This window comes from Anas platyrhynchos, chromosome 19, assembly GCF_047663525.1.
Source record: "Anas platyrhynchos isolate ZD024472 breed Pekin duck chromosome 19, IASCAAS_PekinDuck_T2T, whole genome shotgun sequence".
NCBI classification, from domain to species: domain Eukaryota; kingdom Metazoa; phylum Chordata; class Aves; order Anseriformes; family Anatidae; genus Anas; species Anas platyrhynchos.
In genome coordinates this window covers 9,325,983-9,343,860 of record NC_092605.1, presented here as the reverse complement: position 1 = coordinate 9,343,860, position 17,878 = coordinate 9,325,983, and the positions used below count along the sequence as shown (strand labels likewise).

General features: G+C 45.4%; 1 protein-coding gene across 1 annotated transcript; it reads left to right on the top strand.

Moving 5' to 3' along the window:
• Positions 1 to 6,039: 6,039 nt before the first annotated feature.
• Positions 6,040 to 17,857, top strand: NUP85 (nucleoporin 85). Its single transcript, XM_027471628.3, has 19 exons — positions 6,040 to 6,365; positions 6,457 to 6,550; positions 6,638 to 6,800; positions 7,139 to 7,209; positions 7,691 to 7,734; positions 8,198 to 8,267; positions 9,198 to 9,319; positions 9,686 to 9,820; positions 10,404 to 10,526; positions 10,892 to 11,023; positions 11,422 to 11,528; positions 11,646 to 11,729; positions 12,357 to 12,422; positions 12,879 to 13,030; positions 13,119 to 13,236; positions 14,438 to 14,538; positions 16,225 to 16,376; positions 16,970 to 17,056; positions 17,666 to 17,857. Exons 1-19 carry the CDS (start codon positions 6,333 to 6,335, stop codon positions 17,765 to 17,767), a joined length of 1,956 nt encoding a protein of 651 aa, XP_027327429.1. The 5' UTR covers positions 6,040 to 6,332; the 3' UTR covers positions 17,768 to 17,857.
• Positions 17,858 to 17,878: the final 21 nt, after the last annotated feature.

Genomic DNA, 17,878 nt, shown 5'->3' with positions numbered 1-17,878 from the left:
TGCGTGCGCGCGCCCGACGGGGCCGCTCGCCCCCTCCCCCTCCCGCCCGGCGCGGCCCCGCCGCCCATTGGGCCCCGGCGGGCGGGAGCGGGAGGGGGAGGAGGGGGGGGGGAGGGGGAAGGGGGGGGGCGGAGGCTGCTGAGGGGAACGGGGAGGGAGGGGGGGGGAGAAAGGAGGGAGCGCGCGCGCGCCCCGGCCGTTACATAACGCGGCGGGAGGCGGGGCGTGCGCGCGCCCCCGGCGGCCGGCCCGCGCTGCGTGCGCGCGCCCCGCCCCGCCCCTCCCCGCTCCGCTCCGCCCGCCGGGCCCGAGCCGTGCGGCGGGCATTGTCCTCCTCAAAATGGCCGCCGGGCCGCCGCGCCCCGTGTGTGTGTGTCCCTCCCCCCCCCCCCCCATCCCAGCCCCGTCACAGGCACCTCAGGGGAGCCCTCGCCTCCCGCCTCGTGTCCCCCCCCACACACACACCCCGCCCGTGGCCCCCGGTTGTGAGGTGGTGGCACGGGGCCCGGCCAGCCCCGCTTGTCCCCTCAGCGGCTGCCCTGAGGTGCCCGACGTTCCCGCCCGGGCCACCAGAGCTGGGAAACGCAGCTCAAGTGTAATTAAAGCAGTCGTAGTCCAGGCTTACTTCTTAGGCTCCAAACGGCTAAGAGAGTGATGCAGCGTGTCAAAAATCATAGTAAAATACATCAATAAGAGAAAATGCTACTGATTGTTTCGAATTCACTCCAAAATGATTCGAGTTCGCTCCAACGGAGCGCAGAGGAGGAGGAAGTTCTCAGCGACTCCAGGGACTTCAAAGCGTTTCCAATCGCGCTGCCTCTAAACGGCTCCCGAGCCTTTTCCTATCAACATCACATCTGCCAGCGCCGTTTGTCAACAGCTTCTTGGCGGCACAGAGTGGAAAGGAGCCACCAAAAAGCGGCCCTGGTGAAGGCCACGGGCACGGAGTCCGTGGGTGGCTGCTGGTTCGCAGTGGTGCCGTGAGGCGCTGTTGGTGCACGTGCTCCGGTCGTGGGGCAGCCGCGGCCGTAGGGTCACACACGCCCTGCTCCCGGCGTGACAAAACCCAGGCCTGCATGTAGCACGCCTCCCGCGCTGCTTCGGAGGAGTTACAAGATGGGGTTTGTCCAGAATAAACCACTCAAGTAGTGAAACACCAGCTGAAGAGAAGCTGAACTTCCCAGCAGAGCATGGACTTGGCTCTTCTCGCTGGGGATTTTGCTCCCCCTTCTCTGCCTTTTGTCACATTAATTCACAACCTGGTACCTCCCTTTCTGAGCGCTGACACCCGGGGAGGCTTTTATTTTTTGCTTTGTTTTACTGCAGTTGCTTGGAAATCGAAGAAGAGTAACGCCCGCCGAGAACAGGAAGCTGAACGTTTACTAGAGTCCACAGCTAAGAAAATAACACAGCCACAAACCCTACCTGAGGCTGCGAAGCTGGCCTCTGCAGCTGCAGAGCCTCCACAGAACAGGGGTGGAAGCTTTGTAGACGAGGCTCCGACATGCTGAAAAATTCTCTCTTTTCTTTTGCAAACAGAAAGCAGAAACCTCAGCTAGAATTTCACAGAACCTTAGTTTTAGTATTTTATTCCTTCTCAAGAGTCTTTATGATTCAGTTATGGAAAAAAAAATAAAAAATAGAAGCATTGGAAAAGCTTGGTCTGACCCCAGAAGACAACTGAGATGCTGTTTTAAATTGTAACTGCAGCTCAAACCAATGCTCCTTTGAGCAGTACTTCCCAATCATTTTCCTTGATTTATCATCAAAAACTGCCCCAATCAGTCTATTCTGCTCATTTCCCCTGCATTTAATTCCTTGTGGTACTGTTTTTGTATTTATTTAAGATAACTGGGAGGCAAAAAACACCTGAGGCTGTAGAAAACAACACGTTTCTGTAGAAATTCCCCTCGCAGTTTGAGTCTGCTACAATCTCACTTCATCTTTCATTTCAGCTTTGGAGAGCAATGGGCAATGCCATCTGAACTTCCTGGTGTCCACCGCCGTACTTCTATCCACCACTAAGAAGCAGGATAATATGAGCACAAGGAAATAAAGCATCTTAGAACCCGCTCTGTTCTTCTATACTTTGTACACTGCTTTATTAAGCAAGACTCAAATTGTAGTAGGTACTTTACTGAACAAAAGACAAGTGCTATTTCCCAAAGGATTTTAACTTCTATTTATAGAAATGATGCAACATCACAGAGGAGTGGCTGCTGTAAGGAGCCATGTCACAAGACCGATGTTGTTCGATGGGCCTGTTTTTCTTTGCTCTTGCTACTTCTTCTCCCTCTCTCTAAGATGTTTGTGTTGCAGGTCCAGGAGGAGGATTTTGGGAATGGCCTTGGGGCCATGGAAGAAATTGCCCAAGGGCGGAGAGTACCATGAAAGAGCTGAATGCAGGAATGAAGCTAAGTGGGACAAACATTAAGGCCAGCATCACAAAGAGAACAAATTTGCTTAAAAGGAGACATAAAAATAAGCTATATTTTATGAAATATATGGGATTTCTCTACGACTGCAGAAGTTATACATGCTCTGAGAAGCTGAAAACTGTTTCTGCTATACCACCATTGGTCTTGCCACCAATTACACAGATTCCCTAATCACAGAGCAGGTTTCTACAACCCTTGCATTTATATGGCTTTTCTTCTTTCAGAGCAACAGAGGAAACTCACATTATGCGGGAGATCCAGTTGAGCTAACAATAAACAGAGTGCTAAAAAATGCAAAGATAACTGGCTAGACAGTGGCACTCAGAGCAAGCGGCAGGGGAGAAGCCACACTGGGAACTACAAAGAGCCCAGTCCTGCAGGGTCCAGGCTGCAGCAGAGGGGGGGCAAAGGCGAAGCTTTTTGTCTTTCACAGCTCCTCCTTCCTAATGTACAGAATTGAAGAGAAGTGAATGGGGAAGCATCACAGTGAGAATTCCATGGAAATGGAATTCCATGGAAATTCCTGGGAACAAAAAATTCCACGTTTCCTAAATATTTCCACGCCTTTGTTTTTATTTTTGCACAGCAGTTTTATAAGGAAGAAATACGACCTATCTAGATTTTGCAGAGCACTCAGGCTTAATTCTCCACCCTCTTCTGAAGAGGGCAGGGATGTTTACATTCCCTTCCGCACCAAGACGTTAAGATTTTTAAGACATTAAAACAGCTACAAGCACAGGGTATGTGCTACCATACCCTAGCAATTGTAGGCCTACAAAGGCAACTCCAGCCTCTTCAAAACCGTGTATTACCTTATAATTAGTCCAATGCAAGAACAGGAAGCTAACAGTCACCTGAAGTGTAAGAGAACAGAGCTAAAGCTCCCTTCTCAGCCTGACCTCTGAAGGGCTAAGTGGCTTATTCAGGTTTTGCTCTTCATTAATACTAGTTCAGCATTGGGAATAGAAATAAATATTTTGCCTGCGGCACTGCCTGTTCTGTGCCTTCCTTGTTCCTGATACTGATCTTTCTCTCCTTTTCCCAAGTCATGAAATAGCTTTCAAACATTTTATTTTGCAACTTAGTACTCCCTTCCTCAACAGGCCTTGAGTTTTTTTGCTGTTTCCCCGTCCTCACAGAAAACAGTTAACAGTTTCTTTTTGCCTTTGCCTTCCTGGGCTGTATCCAGAGCCCGAACTCTAAATTCTTTCTGAGCAATATGAAGTTCCATGCTGACATTCTGGTAGCCAATTCTGATGAATTACACAGACTGGACAGGCACAGAAAGCTTTTAGACAAGGAGTGCAGGCAGGTCTCCCTTCCAGATACATGCAGGCATCCAGCCAACCTTCCAAGGAGGATTAAGAGATTTCAAAGTAAAATTCACATTTCCAGGATGACTTCCCCAGGAACCAGCCACTTTGTCAGTTCAAGAGCATTAGAAGCTGCAAACAGAACAAGACACTTGCATTTTTAGTTAGTGAGCAAAGTGGACTGCATCTGCCAAACGGAAAGCAGGAAAGGATCAAAGAGCTACAGCTTCTGGAGCAGTTTTTAGTGTCTCTTTGCATAGGACAGGATCCTGGAGCACGAGAGGACACCATCCCACTCTTTGACCATCAACATTTCTTTCTCCATACTGACGGAGAGAAAAATAAGATCGGTGAGACTGATGGGCATTCCCTGGTGTTGTCAGTCCTTGCAATACAGTTGGTAAAGGCTGACCAGCACCTGCCTTTTGGCTTCCCATCCCTGTGGGAAGGGCTGTGGTGCCCCACAGAGTGGTTTGCAAAGACAAACATTAAGTTTGGAAAAAGCAAGCAAGAGAAACCCACACAACAGTCACTTGGAAGAACACGGTGATGCTCCAGGCACCCAAGTGTCCCTAGGAAAGCCCCTGGTGGCAAGTTCTGCTATCACAGTTGACACTCATATGGAGAGAATTCCTTTGCTTCATGACAGGGAAAACAAATAGCAACTCCCATCCTCACAAGGATCTCACTTGGTAGGCAAGCCTCACATTTCCATGAAAGGAGTGAGCCAACTCTGCAGTAGTTTTGCATTTGAGTGCATTGCTACCTTTTACTTGCAATGCCCTAAAAGCAGCGGGCTCTGTATTTTTCTTCAGTGCACTGGCTGATAAGAGAAGCCATTAGAAGTCTCCTCACAATCACAAGAAATGGTGCAGTTACAGAAGCAGCCTCAAAGAAGGAGGACTGAAGAGCTCTTACTGTTGGGTTTTCAGACATCCAGTTCTGATTTGCACCCAAACCCATTTTAGTAATAATTTGAAGGATATTTTAGACCTAGATATCAGCACTAATGTCCTCCACGGTCTTAAGCATAGAGCAGCACCATCCTGTAAAACAGAAGAATTTGGCTTTGTACAAGATTCAAACACATCCATAAATTCTCCCCAAATATAGGACTCTCACCTACCATAAAGGACAAACTTTATTAAGATTTGTGTGTCTTAGTTTCTAAAGCAGTTTTCTGAAGATTTAAGTTCTTCTGCCCCGCAACAAGCCATTCCTGGCCGACATGAGCAGCCACCACTTCCTGTTTGCAGCAGGATCACCGCAACAGCTCGCTTTTACCAAAGATAACTGCCAGCTTTATTTTTATTGAAAATGACAGATACAGTAAGTAAAAAAGGGTAATTTAGCGGTAGAATGTTGCAGCATTTATCTTAGGAGGTCAGTGAATGATTTAAGCAATCTTGAAAAGTGAATTCTTAGTGAGCTTCTTCAAAAGGCATCAGTGAGAGTGATTGGCTTCTTCTGGATCAGACTTCAGCAAGACAGCATCATCAATATTTTCTTGTAAAGTGTATCCCTAAACAAGTTTGTTACTTAGAGGAATAGGAAAAAAAAAAAAAGTGAGGTGCATGCAGGGACAGGAAGGATAGCAGAATGGAAAGAAAGGAGCGGTGTGTGGTTGGGTTTTTTCACACCGAGTTATTAGTGGATGCTGAAGTTCATTTCCATCGGTACTTGAGCTCCCACAATGAGCAGGAAAGTGATTAGGTGGTGTCCAGTACCCTCAGCAGACAAACCCTGCCAGTTCCTAGGAGTACGAACTCCCATCCTGACCCCTGACAGGCTGAGAAGGGAAGAAAGAAACACAACTTGTGACCCTAAGAAGGTGAATAAGGCATGTGTGCACAGCACAGTTCCTTCTGACACATGCTGGCACTGCCCCTGACACACTGTGGTCAATCTAACGCCTTGTTACCAGCCTTTCTCCAACTCACGGTCAGGAAGCACACAATTCACTTGTCAGATTTCCCAGAGCTTGCCTGAGAGCTCCCTCCCGAGAACATCCCCTTCAGCAGCCTGCAGCCTCAGCTACCTGCAAGTACCTGAAGCGCGCCCAGAAAGGACAGAACCCGCTCGTTACAAGGCAGGCACAACACGAGGACAGCGCCTGCACACCTGAAACAGCGAGAAAATAAAACGTGTCACAGGGGAGGCGAGGCTGGGGGGGGGAGCGAAGCAGCGGGGCCTCCCCAGGCTCCTCGTGCTCCTCTGCTGAGGGCGGATCCAGCCTCCCCCAGCTCTGGAGAAGCGCCGGAGGCAGCCGAGAGCGAAAACTCCCCTCAGCCCGGCCACCCCCCCTCAGCCCGGCCTCTCCTCCCCTCAGCCCGCTCCCGCCCCGCCGGGGCCTTGCGGAGCCTTCGGCGCATCCGGGGCGAGCGCCCCCGGCGCCTGCCCCGAGCCCCGCGGAGGAGCCTCGGTGGGGGCCGGGGGCAGGCGGGAGCCCGCCGGGTGCCTCGCCCCGAGCGGCGGCGCTGAGGAGAAGCCGCGGCCGAGCCCCCGCGGGCGGCGGCAGGCAGCGGCTCGGGCAGCCGCGCCGGGGCCTCCTGGAGAGCGGGAGGCGAGCGCGGTTGGGAGCATGGAGGAGGTGGACGTGGAGCCGCCGCTGGTGGTGAGGGGACCGAGGGGGACCGGGGGGGATCGGGAGGGGGGTCCCGGGGGTGCCCGGCTCTCCCTGACGCCCCCACCGCCCCCTCCCGCAGGTAGTGCCCGGCGCCGACCCGGCCTCCAGGCAGCTGTGCTTCGAGTGGGGCCCCGCTGAGGTGCTGGTGTGCGAGACGCGGTTCGACCGCGGAGGTGGGTCCCGGGTCCCGGCTGAGCTCCGGCCCGCTGCGGGTCGGCCCCGGGCCGGCGGCTGAGCCCTGACGGGATCCGACCTTGCAGGCGGCGGGGATGCAGCGCCCGGCTCCTCACGCGTCTTCGTGGTGCGCAGGGACCAGGACATCTACATCCAGACCCTGCGCAAGCTCTTCAACGAGTCGCACGGCATCTTCCTCGGCCTGCAGCGCTGCGAGGAGGAGCTGGCCGGCAAGTCGAGGAAAGCGCAGTGAGTGGGCCGCGGGGCTGCAGCCCTGGGAGCTGCTGGCTCTGCCTCGTTTTTAGAGGCAAACACCATGGCCCCTGTAAACCCAGACTACTTAGAGCTGCCGTTAATTGGCAGTTGTGCGGTCTAAATGGCTGTGCTGGAGTCATTCTGCAAAGCATGGCCCTGAGCCCTCCAGTAGCGGCGCTTTTGTGGGTGTGTAGCCGGTGGTGCATGGCCTGGCTGGCTCCCACCAGATTCACCCATGTCCTGGAAGCTGCTACTGATGTGCAGAAACACGCGAGACTTCAATGGACTGAGACTCAAGCAGCTCTCTAAACGATGGTTTTTGTGTTTGGCAGATTGGTTCAAGTGAGTAAAAACTACCGCTCGGTCATAAGAGCCTGCATGGAGGACATGCACCGTGCAGCTGGTAAGTTTGTTTATTCTACTGCAGCAAAAAGAAATGCCATTTACGATTATAAAAACAAAGCTTCAATTGTAAGTTAATAATGTAAAATGGCATGTAGAGATTTCAGAAATTGACTCCATTTCCATCCCAGAGATTTCCAAGTTGCTTTGTAAACCTTGCCTGAGACTCTTTTACACTGCATTGCAACAGATTTGGGGAGGGCGTGCAGTCTTTTCATATCATGGCTTGTTGCTTTATGGGAGATAGAGTCAAAATTAATAGATTGCTTCCCCCCAATAAGTGAAAGATTTTACTTTTCCCTTCCATCCGTGTCCTGTAAGCTTACCAGATTTGTACAAGGTTATATAAAGTTATAGACGGTTAGCTTGGTTGGTTGTGTACATGTTTGGATCAATGCCTGGTGAGTTATCAGGTATTGTATTTGAGTCCAGAAAGTGTCATGAAATAAGGTAAATATGTTGCTTTTTAATTTTTCCCTCAGCTGCAACACGGGACCCTGCCCTACACAGCCAGTACAGTACTCAGGTAATCTTCAGGCACATCCATGTAGTCACGTGAACACTGCTTAGTACATTCATCAAGACCAACACCGTGACAGTAATTTTTTTCTATTAGCTGCATCGATGTTGCTTAATTAGCCTTTCTTTTTTACTTCACTGTTTGTTATGTTAAGTCTCAGGAGTACAAAAACTCTGAAAGTAACTTTTTTTTTTGTTTTTACAAAACAATTCTGTTTTGTATTCCTACTGCTGACAGATTACTGTTGCATTTCAATACAGAACCTGCTTCCATATTTTCTAAGCTGAATACGTGTAGAGAAGTTGTGGCTTATTTCTGTCTTTTAATTTGTATCTTTTCAATACCAATATGACATTGGTCTTGTCTATAAAAATTGACTGATTGCTATGGACAGCAGATTCCTTTGTGCAGTTAAAAATAATCAGCTGGAACAACTACTAAATCTGAAACATGGCCCTCCTCTTTTCAGGTTTCTATTCTCTCTGCAATGGAGCTGATCTGGAACCTCTGTGAGATCCTGTTTGTTGAAGCAGCTGCAGGTGAGCAGTGAACTATTCTGATGTTAAGATCAAAGAGGGGTTTGTTTGCATGTTTGTTTAAGATGTATATAGCATCCATAGTGTTATTTTAGCATATGTAGAGATATTTATAACAAGTGTCAATAAACCTTTTAATACTGCTTCTGCCTTAGGAAATTGCCCTCTTTGTATTATGTTGGGATGTTAGATTTGCATTCTACTTTTTCCCTCTCAGGGGTAGTGCACTACAATTTAAATTATTTTTGTTTCTTTGTTTATTTTCAGAAAAATAACGAAGAGCAGCAGCAAAAATCTTGCTGCCGATTACTTGACTTTAAAGCATAAACAGATTTTAAAGTATCAAATACGTTGATGCCAACTAACATTTACACATGCTGTGATGCAGTTCTTTTAACTTTAGGGTGCCATTTTAGAAGTCAGTTTATTTACATGAGTATTTCAAAGTAGTAAATAATTTTCTAAGGAAATCAGATTGGTCTAATGTACTTATTCAGTCCCAGAATTCAGAAGAGAGATTCACAAATTATAGATTACTTAATCTGAAGAAAAGGTAAGTGCCTCCTGCTAAATTTCATCCTTGTGTTTGGTTAGTAATGAGATGATATATTAAACAACTCTAAGCATTGATGGGTCTTTTGGCATTATAGGATTTATGATATGAATTACCTTTTATTTCTTCAAGTACCTGGTTAGGGTTTTCTGCAAGATTACGCCGCTGTTCTATCTAAAATTTGCCACATGGAATACCGTCAGCAGCTTGGTGCTCCCACAGCCTGGCTATTTAAGGAACTCCATTCCGGTGTAATTTGAGTGTGGCAGATAGAAATCCAATTATTAAACGTCATTTAATGATCATCAAACCATTAAGGCTACAGGTACACAAAGTAACAGTTCAGGAACTAACAGAATGATAACCTTCTCTGTGTAAAGCTGGCCCCCTCCTGCTTCGCCTCCTTGACTGGATTCGACTTCATGTCTGCGATGTAGACAGCATGGTCCGTGAGGTTCTGAGCAGTGAAAATCCATCAAAACACAAACTCTTCTGGAATGTGGTGAGTACAGTCACCTGTAGAATTCTTAGAGAATTCATGCCTGTGTGTTTTGCCTTTCTCCTCCCTACTCAGCAGTGTACTATATCTCAAACTGATACCTGGGACACCGCTGCTGCCTGCCTTTATAGTTTTAAGTTAAAGCCAAGCCATTGTGAAGATCATCCTGCCCTCATTCCTAGCCTGATCTTTAAATTTCATGAGCCATAGAGGTCATGACTTATGCTGAGTATTTAAATTAGCAGTTCTAAAGTTTAAGCATTTTAACTCAACTTGCCTAAATCACAAGTTAAAATTCCCCCCACTAATCCATCTGGGTATTTGGTAGCCTTGTGCAGTGTGGTGCTCACAGACTTGTGGTTTCTACAGGTCGATGTCTTCGTGCTGCAAGGCCGAATGGATGAAGCACGACACTTGCTCTCAAAGGAAGCTAGTGCCAATCCCACATCAATGAGCATGTACAAAATCTTGGATGACTTGATGAAGAAGATGCCTGTGCCCAATGTATGTATGTTTTTTTTCATGCAGTTCCACTGGGAAAAGAGCTAAGAGGGATGACAGTATTAGTCCAGTCTATTTCATCTCTGCTGTAGCTCCTGTAACATCACTGCCTGTTGGCCATTAAAACATTCCAATTTTAACTCTTCACAGTAGTAATATTTGCATGAATTATCCAAGAGACCCAACTGTACAGGCAAAAACCTGTTAGATGACAAACCAACATAGTCAGAAACAACATTTTTGCAGCAGGGTATGTTATCTGGTTTTCTGAAACAGTTCCCATTGAGAACTCGCACAGAATATTCTTTGAAGGCCTTACCCACAGAGTTTTCCTCTGTTGCAATGATCTCGTGGAGGAAAAAATAGCAGCGGCATCACAGTAATCTTGCACTATTTCTTTTAGGGTCTTTTCCCTTATTTAGATGCACAAATTAAGACACTTCTAATGCAACTGAAGAATAAGTTAAAAATTGATAGTATTCTTGTGTTTACTGTCTTAGCACAAATAATTGTGAGCTCAGCACAAGCACCTCTTGTGATCTGACTTGATATTGCCTTTATTTTATGCGTCTTACCTTGGGTTCAGCTTGGCAACACCCAGACGCTGACCGAGTTGGAGCTGAAATGGCAGCACTGGCATGAAGAATGTCAGCGGTATATACGAGATGGAACTTTTGCTTCCAATCCTCATATGGAATCCATCTGCAAGGTATGTTTTGGCTGAAAAGAAAGGAAACTGGACAAGTATTGGGTCATTGTGTACGTTAGGAGCTACAGATAGTCATAAGTAATGTTAAAATGGTGGATGATCTGCTCATTGAATCAGGAGATTCCAGGCCAGCCATTTTTTTACTGTGTTACTTGTTTTGCCACAGTTTTTGCAAGCCTGCACAGATCACTTTCCTATCCCAGGCCATAGGATCTTGAGAAGGATCTTTGTCCTTTGCTGTTTAATTTTGATTAAATTATCAACTTTGCAAAATGGAAGGAGTAGCGCCTCTGAAAAGTTAAGATGCAGCTGTGTACAGTGCTGAATTTTCAGAATTACTCCTTTCTTTTTCTCCTTTTTATTAGATCCTGGGGGGAGATGAGAATGCCATACTGGAGAAAAAGGAACTCCTGACTACTTGGTACCACTTTCTGGTTACCCGACTCCTGTATTCGCATCCAACTGTGAAGCCAATGGAACTGCATTTCTATGCACAGGCATGAAATAGAATTTCTTCTATATCCTCCACAGTTCTACCCACAGAAGGGTTACCATAGTTAAAGAAAACTTTGGGAGAGTTGACGTGGTACAGCAACTACATACCTGTACAACTTTTCACAGAACTTGGAAGTGGACTGGGAGAAAGATACAGTAGGCAAATAATTATTGAAGACTGGGTCACTTTAGCATCTAATGTTACCAGTCTTGCTCCTGCAAATTGCTTTCCCATTTTCCTGATGCTAAAATATAGCTTTTTTTCTGTTAATGTGTTCAATATCTATGATGTACTCTTTCCCATAAAATAACCTACGCTAGGCTACCGCATTGAAACAAATGTCTTGCTTCTACCTTGTCAAAACTTCGGTTTATCATGTCTTGTAATTTTATTCCACAGTCTAGTATGGACCTGTTCCTGGGTGAAGAAAGCAGCCCTGAGCCTCTAGACACAATTTTAATGGCAGCCTTCGAATTCGAGTTGCACCAAGTGATCAAGGAATGCAGGTTGAGTTCCTAAAGTTTTTGATTCTGTAGTTCTGTACTATTGCTGCTGTGTACTTCACTCCAATAGTATTTGGGGTGGGCTTAGCTTTTTCTTTATTTTCTTTGTTTCAAATACAGCATTGCTCTGAGCAACTGGTGGTTTGTGGCTCATCTGACTGACCTACTGGATCACTGTAAACTCCTGCAGTCTCACAATCTCTAGTAAGTATTTATTTGCACTGATTATTCAGACACCCAGAAGTAAGAATGACTAAAAGAACATGTGGATTTTGGTTGAAAAGGAGCATCTTCGGCATTTGCAAAAGATGTAGAATAGAGGTACTAAATATGCCTCTGAAGTTCTAGGCAGCCCAGATGCTCTAAGAAGCAGAAGCAGTTGCTGACCTGAATTTGACACACTATTCAACAGTACCTCATGCAATGTTAGTTATTTAGTTTGTTTTTAATATAGTTTTAGCTGAAATATTATCAAGTGCTTGTGCTTATTTGGAACAGTGAGAAATTCATCTAAAAAGCGCTTCCATACCTAAGTTTCCAATAAATTCAAGTTTGAGATTTCTGCTGTCTGAATTCCCTTGGCGTTTCAGTGTCTTAAGGCAAGCATCGCTTCTGCTAAGTGCTGTACAGAGTTGGCAGGTCTCCCCGCTGAGAAAGCTGCCCTGCATGTTGAGGCCTGATGTATGAAATTTACTAAGACAGAAGAAAACATCTCTAAGATAGAGAAAACATGCTGCATAAATGGAAAGTACTTAAGGAATAAAGTCATTAGGCTTTTCTGCTGAAGTACAGCAGTAATGCCTGTTTCTTTTGTTTCTTCACTCCCTGCAGTTTTGGTTCAAACATGCGTGAATTCCTTCTACTAGAGTATGCCTCAGGACTCTTCTCCCATCACAGGTAACAATTATTTGTTCTACTCTGTCGGAGACTAGACTAACATCAACAAGTAACTGCATACTAATGAACCAAAGAGGCAAAACTTACAGAAGACTGTTAGGATTTCAGCAAAGGTGTCTGTCTCTAAGAGGTCATACAGCACTAACAAGTTTCCTTTCCTGAATTAAAGATGAAAGCTATCAATTAGAACCCATCAGGTATATTGGCCAGGATAGAATGGTTACTGCCACTGTGGCATTTTTGGTACAGAGCACTTCTTAGTTGCAGGTATTCCTAAGTTGTGTATTAGGCAGCTGATAGTTGGTAGAAAGTAAAAGCCATTTTAGGTCTGAATACTAAGTTAACCAGAACCAACTGTTAGTAATGCAGGCCCATATTCTACTTGTGGCTTTACTGTTTTGCTTAAGAATTATATGGTTGGAATGCTTGACTTTCTTTTCCCCCCTTTACTTTCAGTCTGTGGCAGCTGGGGGTAGACTACTTTGACCACTGCCCAGAATATGGCAGAGTATACTTGGAGCTTCACATTGAGCGGATCCCCCTTAACACCGAACAGAAGGCCCTCAAAGTGCTGAGAATCTGTGAGCAGAGACACATGCAAGAGCAAGGTGATTGATTCTTAAGTTTCATCATTTTATGGTGATACAAGAGAAACTACTGAAACTGATTCCCTTCTCTCTGATGCTTTCTCCTAAGTTCGTAGCATCTGTAAAATCATGGCCATGAAAGCTCTGCGGAATAATCGCTTGGGCTCTGCCCTGTCTTGGAGCATCAGAGCTAAGGATGCAGCTTTTGCAACGCTAATATCAGATCGGTGAGTAAATCAGAAGCTCTCGGAAGACAGCTGCTGTAGCAGAATGGTCAGAACAGGGAGAAGGCAGCCATCCTGAAAAGGTCGTGCTGCAGGCAGGCTGAGGTCATCTTTCCCTCACACCAAGTACCTGCTTCCAGACTAGAAAATGACATTCCTGGGTACTTCCATCTGCAATACCCTCGCTGTTTTTCTACACCATTTTGCTCCATGAAATCTAGAGAAGAAACAGATTGGCTTTATCTAACAGTCCAGTGCTCTTAGGCCTTGCTTTGATAAACATACCTTTTGGCAATAGCTCTACATTCTGCGCTGCCCTTTCACTTGCTCCAATAACCTGTTTGACTGACTGTACAGTGAAGCAGGGAATGGGCTTAGGTGAAAGATAAATCCCCTTCTGTGCTTTATTCAGCAGGTTATTTTTAACCAGTCTAGTTCACCAGTCAGTGTGAGACACTCAATACAGCATTTCTTCAAAAAATATCTTAAGCCACTATTAAAACATAAGTAACAGAGTAAAATTTTGTGTCGTTGATTTTCTGTAAACTTGTCACAGTATCTGACCTTGCAGGGTCATGACCAATGTCATATTTTACTTATTTAAAATAGGCAGGTACCAATCTCTTTGCGTAGCTGGAGTATAATTTTATAGGTACACTCTGGATAGATGGCCAGGTAATGCTCTATCTTCACTGTAAAAAGGGAGTAGTAGGAGATGGGCTTTTTTTTTTCCTATCATTTGTTCTTTGAGGAAGCAGGAATCATATTTCCTTCAACAGAAGGTGAAAGAAAGCCATCACAGGAAGCAGATGCTGAAAAAAGCAGCATAATGAAGGCTGTGACAAATCAGATAAAAAGCTTTTAGAATTCTATTTGTTCCTGCTTTTTTTAATAGCAGAAAAACAGAACTTTTATTACAAACTGGGAAGCCTCAGCTTCCTGTGCTCCTTCCTTTTAAAGAATAGATCTCAACTACTATGAAATCTGGAGGAACAAATACAGTGTCAGTTAAGCGCATGTTACACCAGTTCAACTGGCCACTCCCAGGAAATGCCTCGATGTCTTCCAAAACCCTCACAGGAGGTTGATTGAGATGGAGCTCAGTTTTATACTAAAGTTTTCCAAGAAGGGATTGGAAGATGCAAAAAGAAAGTGGAAGATGTTCTCCCTTCTAAGCCTTTATTGCATTTTACTTTCTCCCTAGATTCCTAAAGGACTACTGTGAAAGGGGATGCTTCTCTGACTTAGACCTCATCGATAATTTGGGACCATCCATGCTGCTTAGTGACCGGCTGACATTTCTTGGTGAGAAGGAGCTACGGTTTTCATTCTGTTCTGTTAGTTAGAACACAGTTAACGCCACACAATTATTTGGATTTCTCTTCCTCCATCTGCTACATCCTGTTATAGCAATGAGGGGAAAGCAAATAACTGAAGGTAATTTGGGATGCAGCCTGCGTGCTACCAGGAGACTGCATTTCCAATTGCACTCACAGTAGGCATCTGTTCTGCACTGCTTTGAGTAGGATAGACTTGATTTCTGACACTTGTATGCTTCCCCTTTCTTAGTCTTTATCCAGACTCTATTACTACCTGGAGACTTCAAAATATTAGCAAAAACAAAGTGGATGACTTTGGGGGGGGGAACCCTTAGAAAAGCAAAACTGGTTTAATTTACTCAGACAGCACAATTTTACTACCTCTGTACAGTTCTCCACCTTCTATTAGTTCACCGTGCCAACTTCAAGCTCACAAGCAAAAGACCTCTGCTGCCCTTCCACTACAGCAGTTGTGCCAAGTAACGGTGGAAGGCCTCCAGCCAGTTTCCTTTCCGTACAACCACTTCCTTCTGGCTGGCACAAGCACAGGCTGTGGTAACCTGCCCATCTGCCTGCAGCTACAGCGTGGCCTTTAAATAACGGACCAAGAAAGGAGATGGAGCTAAAACACACCTTTCTCTGGAGATGTGGCTGTTAGCAGACCCAATTATAGGTGCCAAAATCTAATAGGAATTTGGAACTGTTGGCAATTGGAATGACTGCCTTCACATTACAGTGAGGGTGATCCTCAATTTATCTAGCTGCATTTCCTTCATTTAAAACCTAAATTAAGCTAAGAAGCTACCCGTGACTTACCAAATCATAAATCCTCTGATTTGTCCATTGTCACCAAGTGACCTTTGCATCAGCCCCAAAGAGTTGTAGTTTCATTGTAAAACTGCGTTTACAGGGAAGTGAGCTCCCTTTCTGCATTATGTAAAATCCCTTAAAGGTCTAAAAACTAAAATAGTCTGTTTGGTTTTCCTTTGGAGGTTTCAGAAACATAAGGTGTGCCTTTGCTAGACAACCTTCACATCGCTATCTTGAGCTCAAGTGTAAATCAAAGGTGAATCTGAATGGGAATCATCACTTCCTCTATTTTGAGGGTTTAGTTGCTAAAAACAAAGCCGTAGATGAAAGCTCACTTTCATCCTCAGCCAGTTCTTACATACTGGATAGTGGTCAAACTAATTCTTAGCAAAAGCAGAGTTTTCCACATTAACAAAGATCTAATTTTCCATTTAAACAGTGAAGCTTTTCAGACCTCCTGATATTTTGAGGTATCGAAAACCATCCATCCTCCCCTGCTTCCCCCCATTTTTTTGCAGCCACCACCAGTATCTCTAAGCCACTTATGCTGTTACTCACCCTGCAAACACTTAATGTCAGGCAGTATCAGTTAGGTAACAAGGCTGATTCAAACAGTAAATCTTACCAGGAACACTGGCAGGTTTTTGGCTACCTTTTCAGCCAGCCTGGGTTTTAACTTCTCTTCATGCACAAGATTCCCATTCTCCCAAACTCTGCTGCTTTGGAGACTCGTTTCTGTTGGGAGGTAATGCTAGCCAAGGTTTTGTAAGAGCAAACTGATTTCCTAGCACCCCGAAATCCCAGCTTGTGCTGTTCTGACGGACGCTAACGCCTTTTACCCTTCACCAACACCCACGTGTAGGGAAGTACCGCGAATTCCACCGGCTATATGGGGAGAAGCGATTCTCTGAAGCTGCCAAGCTGCTGCTGATGTTGATGACAGCTCATATTGCTCCTTGCTCCTTCTGGATGACCCTGCTGACAGATGCCCTTCCCCTGCTGGAGCAGAAAGAGGTGAACATGCTGGTCGAACATGACAGACACCCCACAGCCTTTCTTTTCTTCCTGACAAGTTATCTCAAAGCAGTGAGTCCCCCCCAACTTTCTGCCCCCAAGCTAGGGTTTGCAAGTGACGTGTTACTGGTGGGAATACAAAGGACCCAGTTTAGGATAATCACTCATTTCCCTGCTCTTAGAAAATAGAAGTAGCATAAATGTATGCTGATGATTAAAGTACACACTGCAGCAAGTTCCTTCTGGTACTTGGCTTGGAGAGTTTTCTAGTGTGCTTCTTTCTGCTCAGCCAAGTTTTTGCTTTAAGATCCATCAAGAAAATGGCAGTTGAGTAATTACAAACCCATGACTGGATAAAGCCCAGAGGCACCCACTCTGACCTCATAACTCGCCCTGCTTTGAACAGGAGGTTGTCTTAGAGACCTCACAAAGTCACTTCCAACTTGAATTTTCCTGTGATCCTGTGAATTACAGGGTCAGAATGGATCTGTGGGAGCGTGAAAGCATTCTACTCCTCTCAGTTGAGTTACCTTTTCAGACCGCACAATGTCCTTCAACGTGATTATTTTCAGTAAATACTTCCATTTCCACAGGTAATATTTTCAGCAGAGCAGACTTACGAATTGATGCAGTGCTTGGAAGACCTGACTGCAGGGAAGCCAGATAAGCAGAAACTCCTGGTACCTCCTGTTTTGAACTAAATAATGGATGAGGGGGGTCATGGGGCAGTCAGGGAAAGCTCTAGATTTCTGTTCCTGGGGGGGAGGAAAAGAGGGAGAGCCTCAGTTACTGAGGCTAATGTGTGCTGTTCTTTTTAAAGGCCAGCCAACTGAGGCACCATCAAAAGGTATTTAAGTACAGAAATAGTACACAGTACTTCCACTCCTCACTGCTCTACTGATTTGGATTGGACTGTGATGTTTTTCCAAGATAAATAACTGCAAATTACATGGGCAATGAAAAGCTGAGATGTTGCCATTTAACAGCTCAAGCTAAGATACATTCCAGGCACAGAACAGGGAGCCATTTGCTACACATGCAAAACTCTGTAGCTGCCAGAAAAAAAAAAAAAAAAAAAAGACAAGGAAAGGTTTGGTAATTCTGTCTTGCATTGATCTAAAAAGTAAGAAGTGGAGCTTTTACCCGTTCTCAGGAGGTCCCAATGACAGTTAAATGTGTTCTCCCACTCTTTATGTCCTGCATCTTTGTTTTCCAAAATCTAGAAAGAGACCTCATCACCAGCTCATTACTGCACGTAGTAGTGTAACCAAAATTCTACTTGCTTTTAGGATGATGATGTTGAGACCGTGAAAGTGGAAATGCTGAGACTTGCTCTTGCACGGAATCTTGCACGAGTCATTGTCAAAGAAGGCACGTTGGAAGGATCTTGAAGACAGCAAGGGGTGATTTTAACTCTTCCTCTATGGCTTATTGTACATAAACCTGACTGCTTTTTCTAAGAATAAACATCTTGTTTTGCATATTGCTTGATCTGTTCTCAT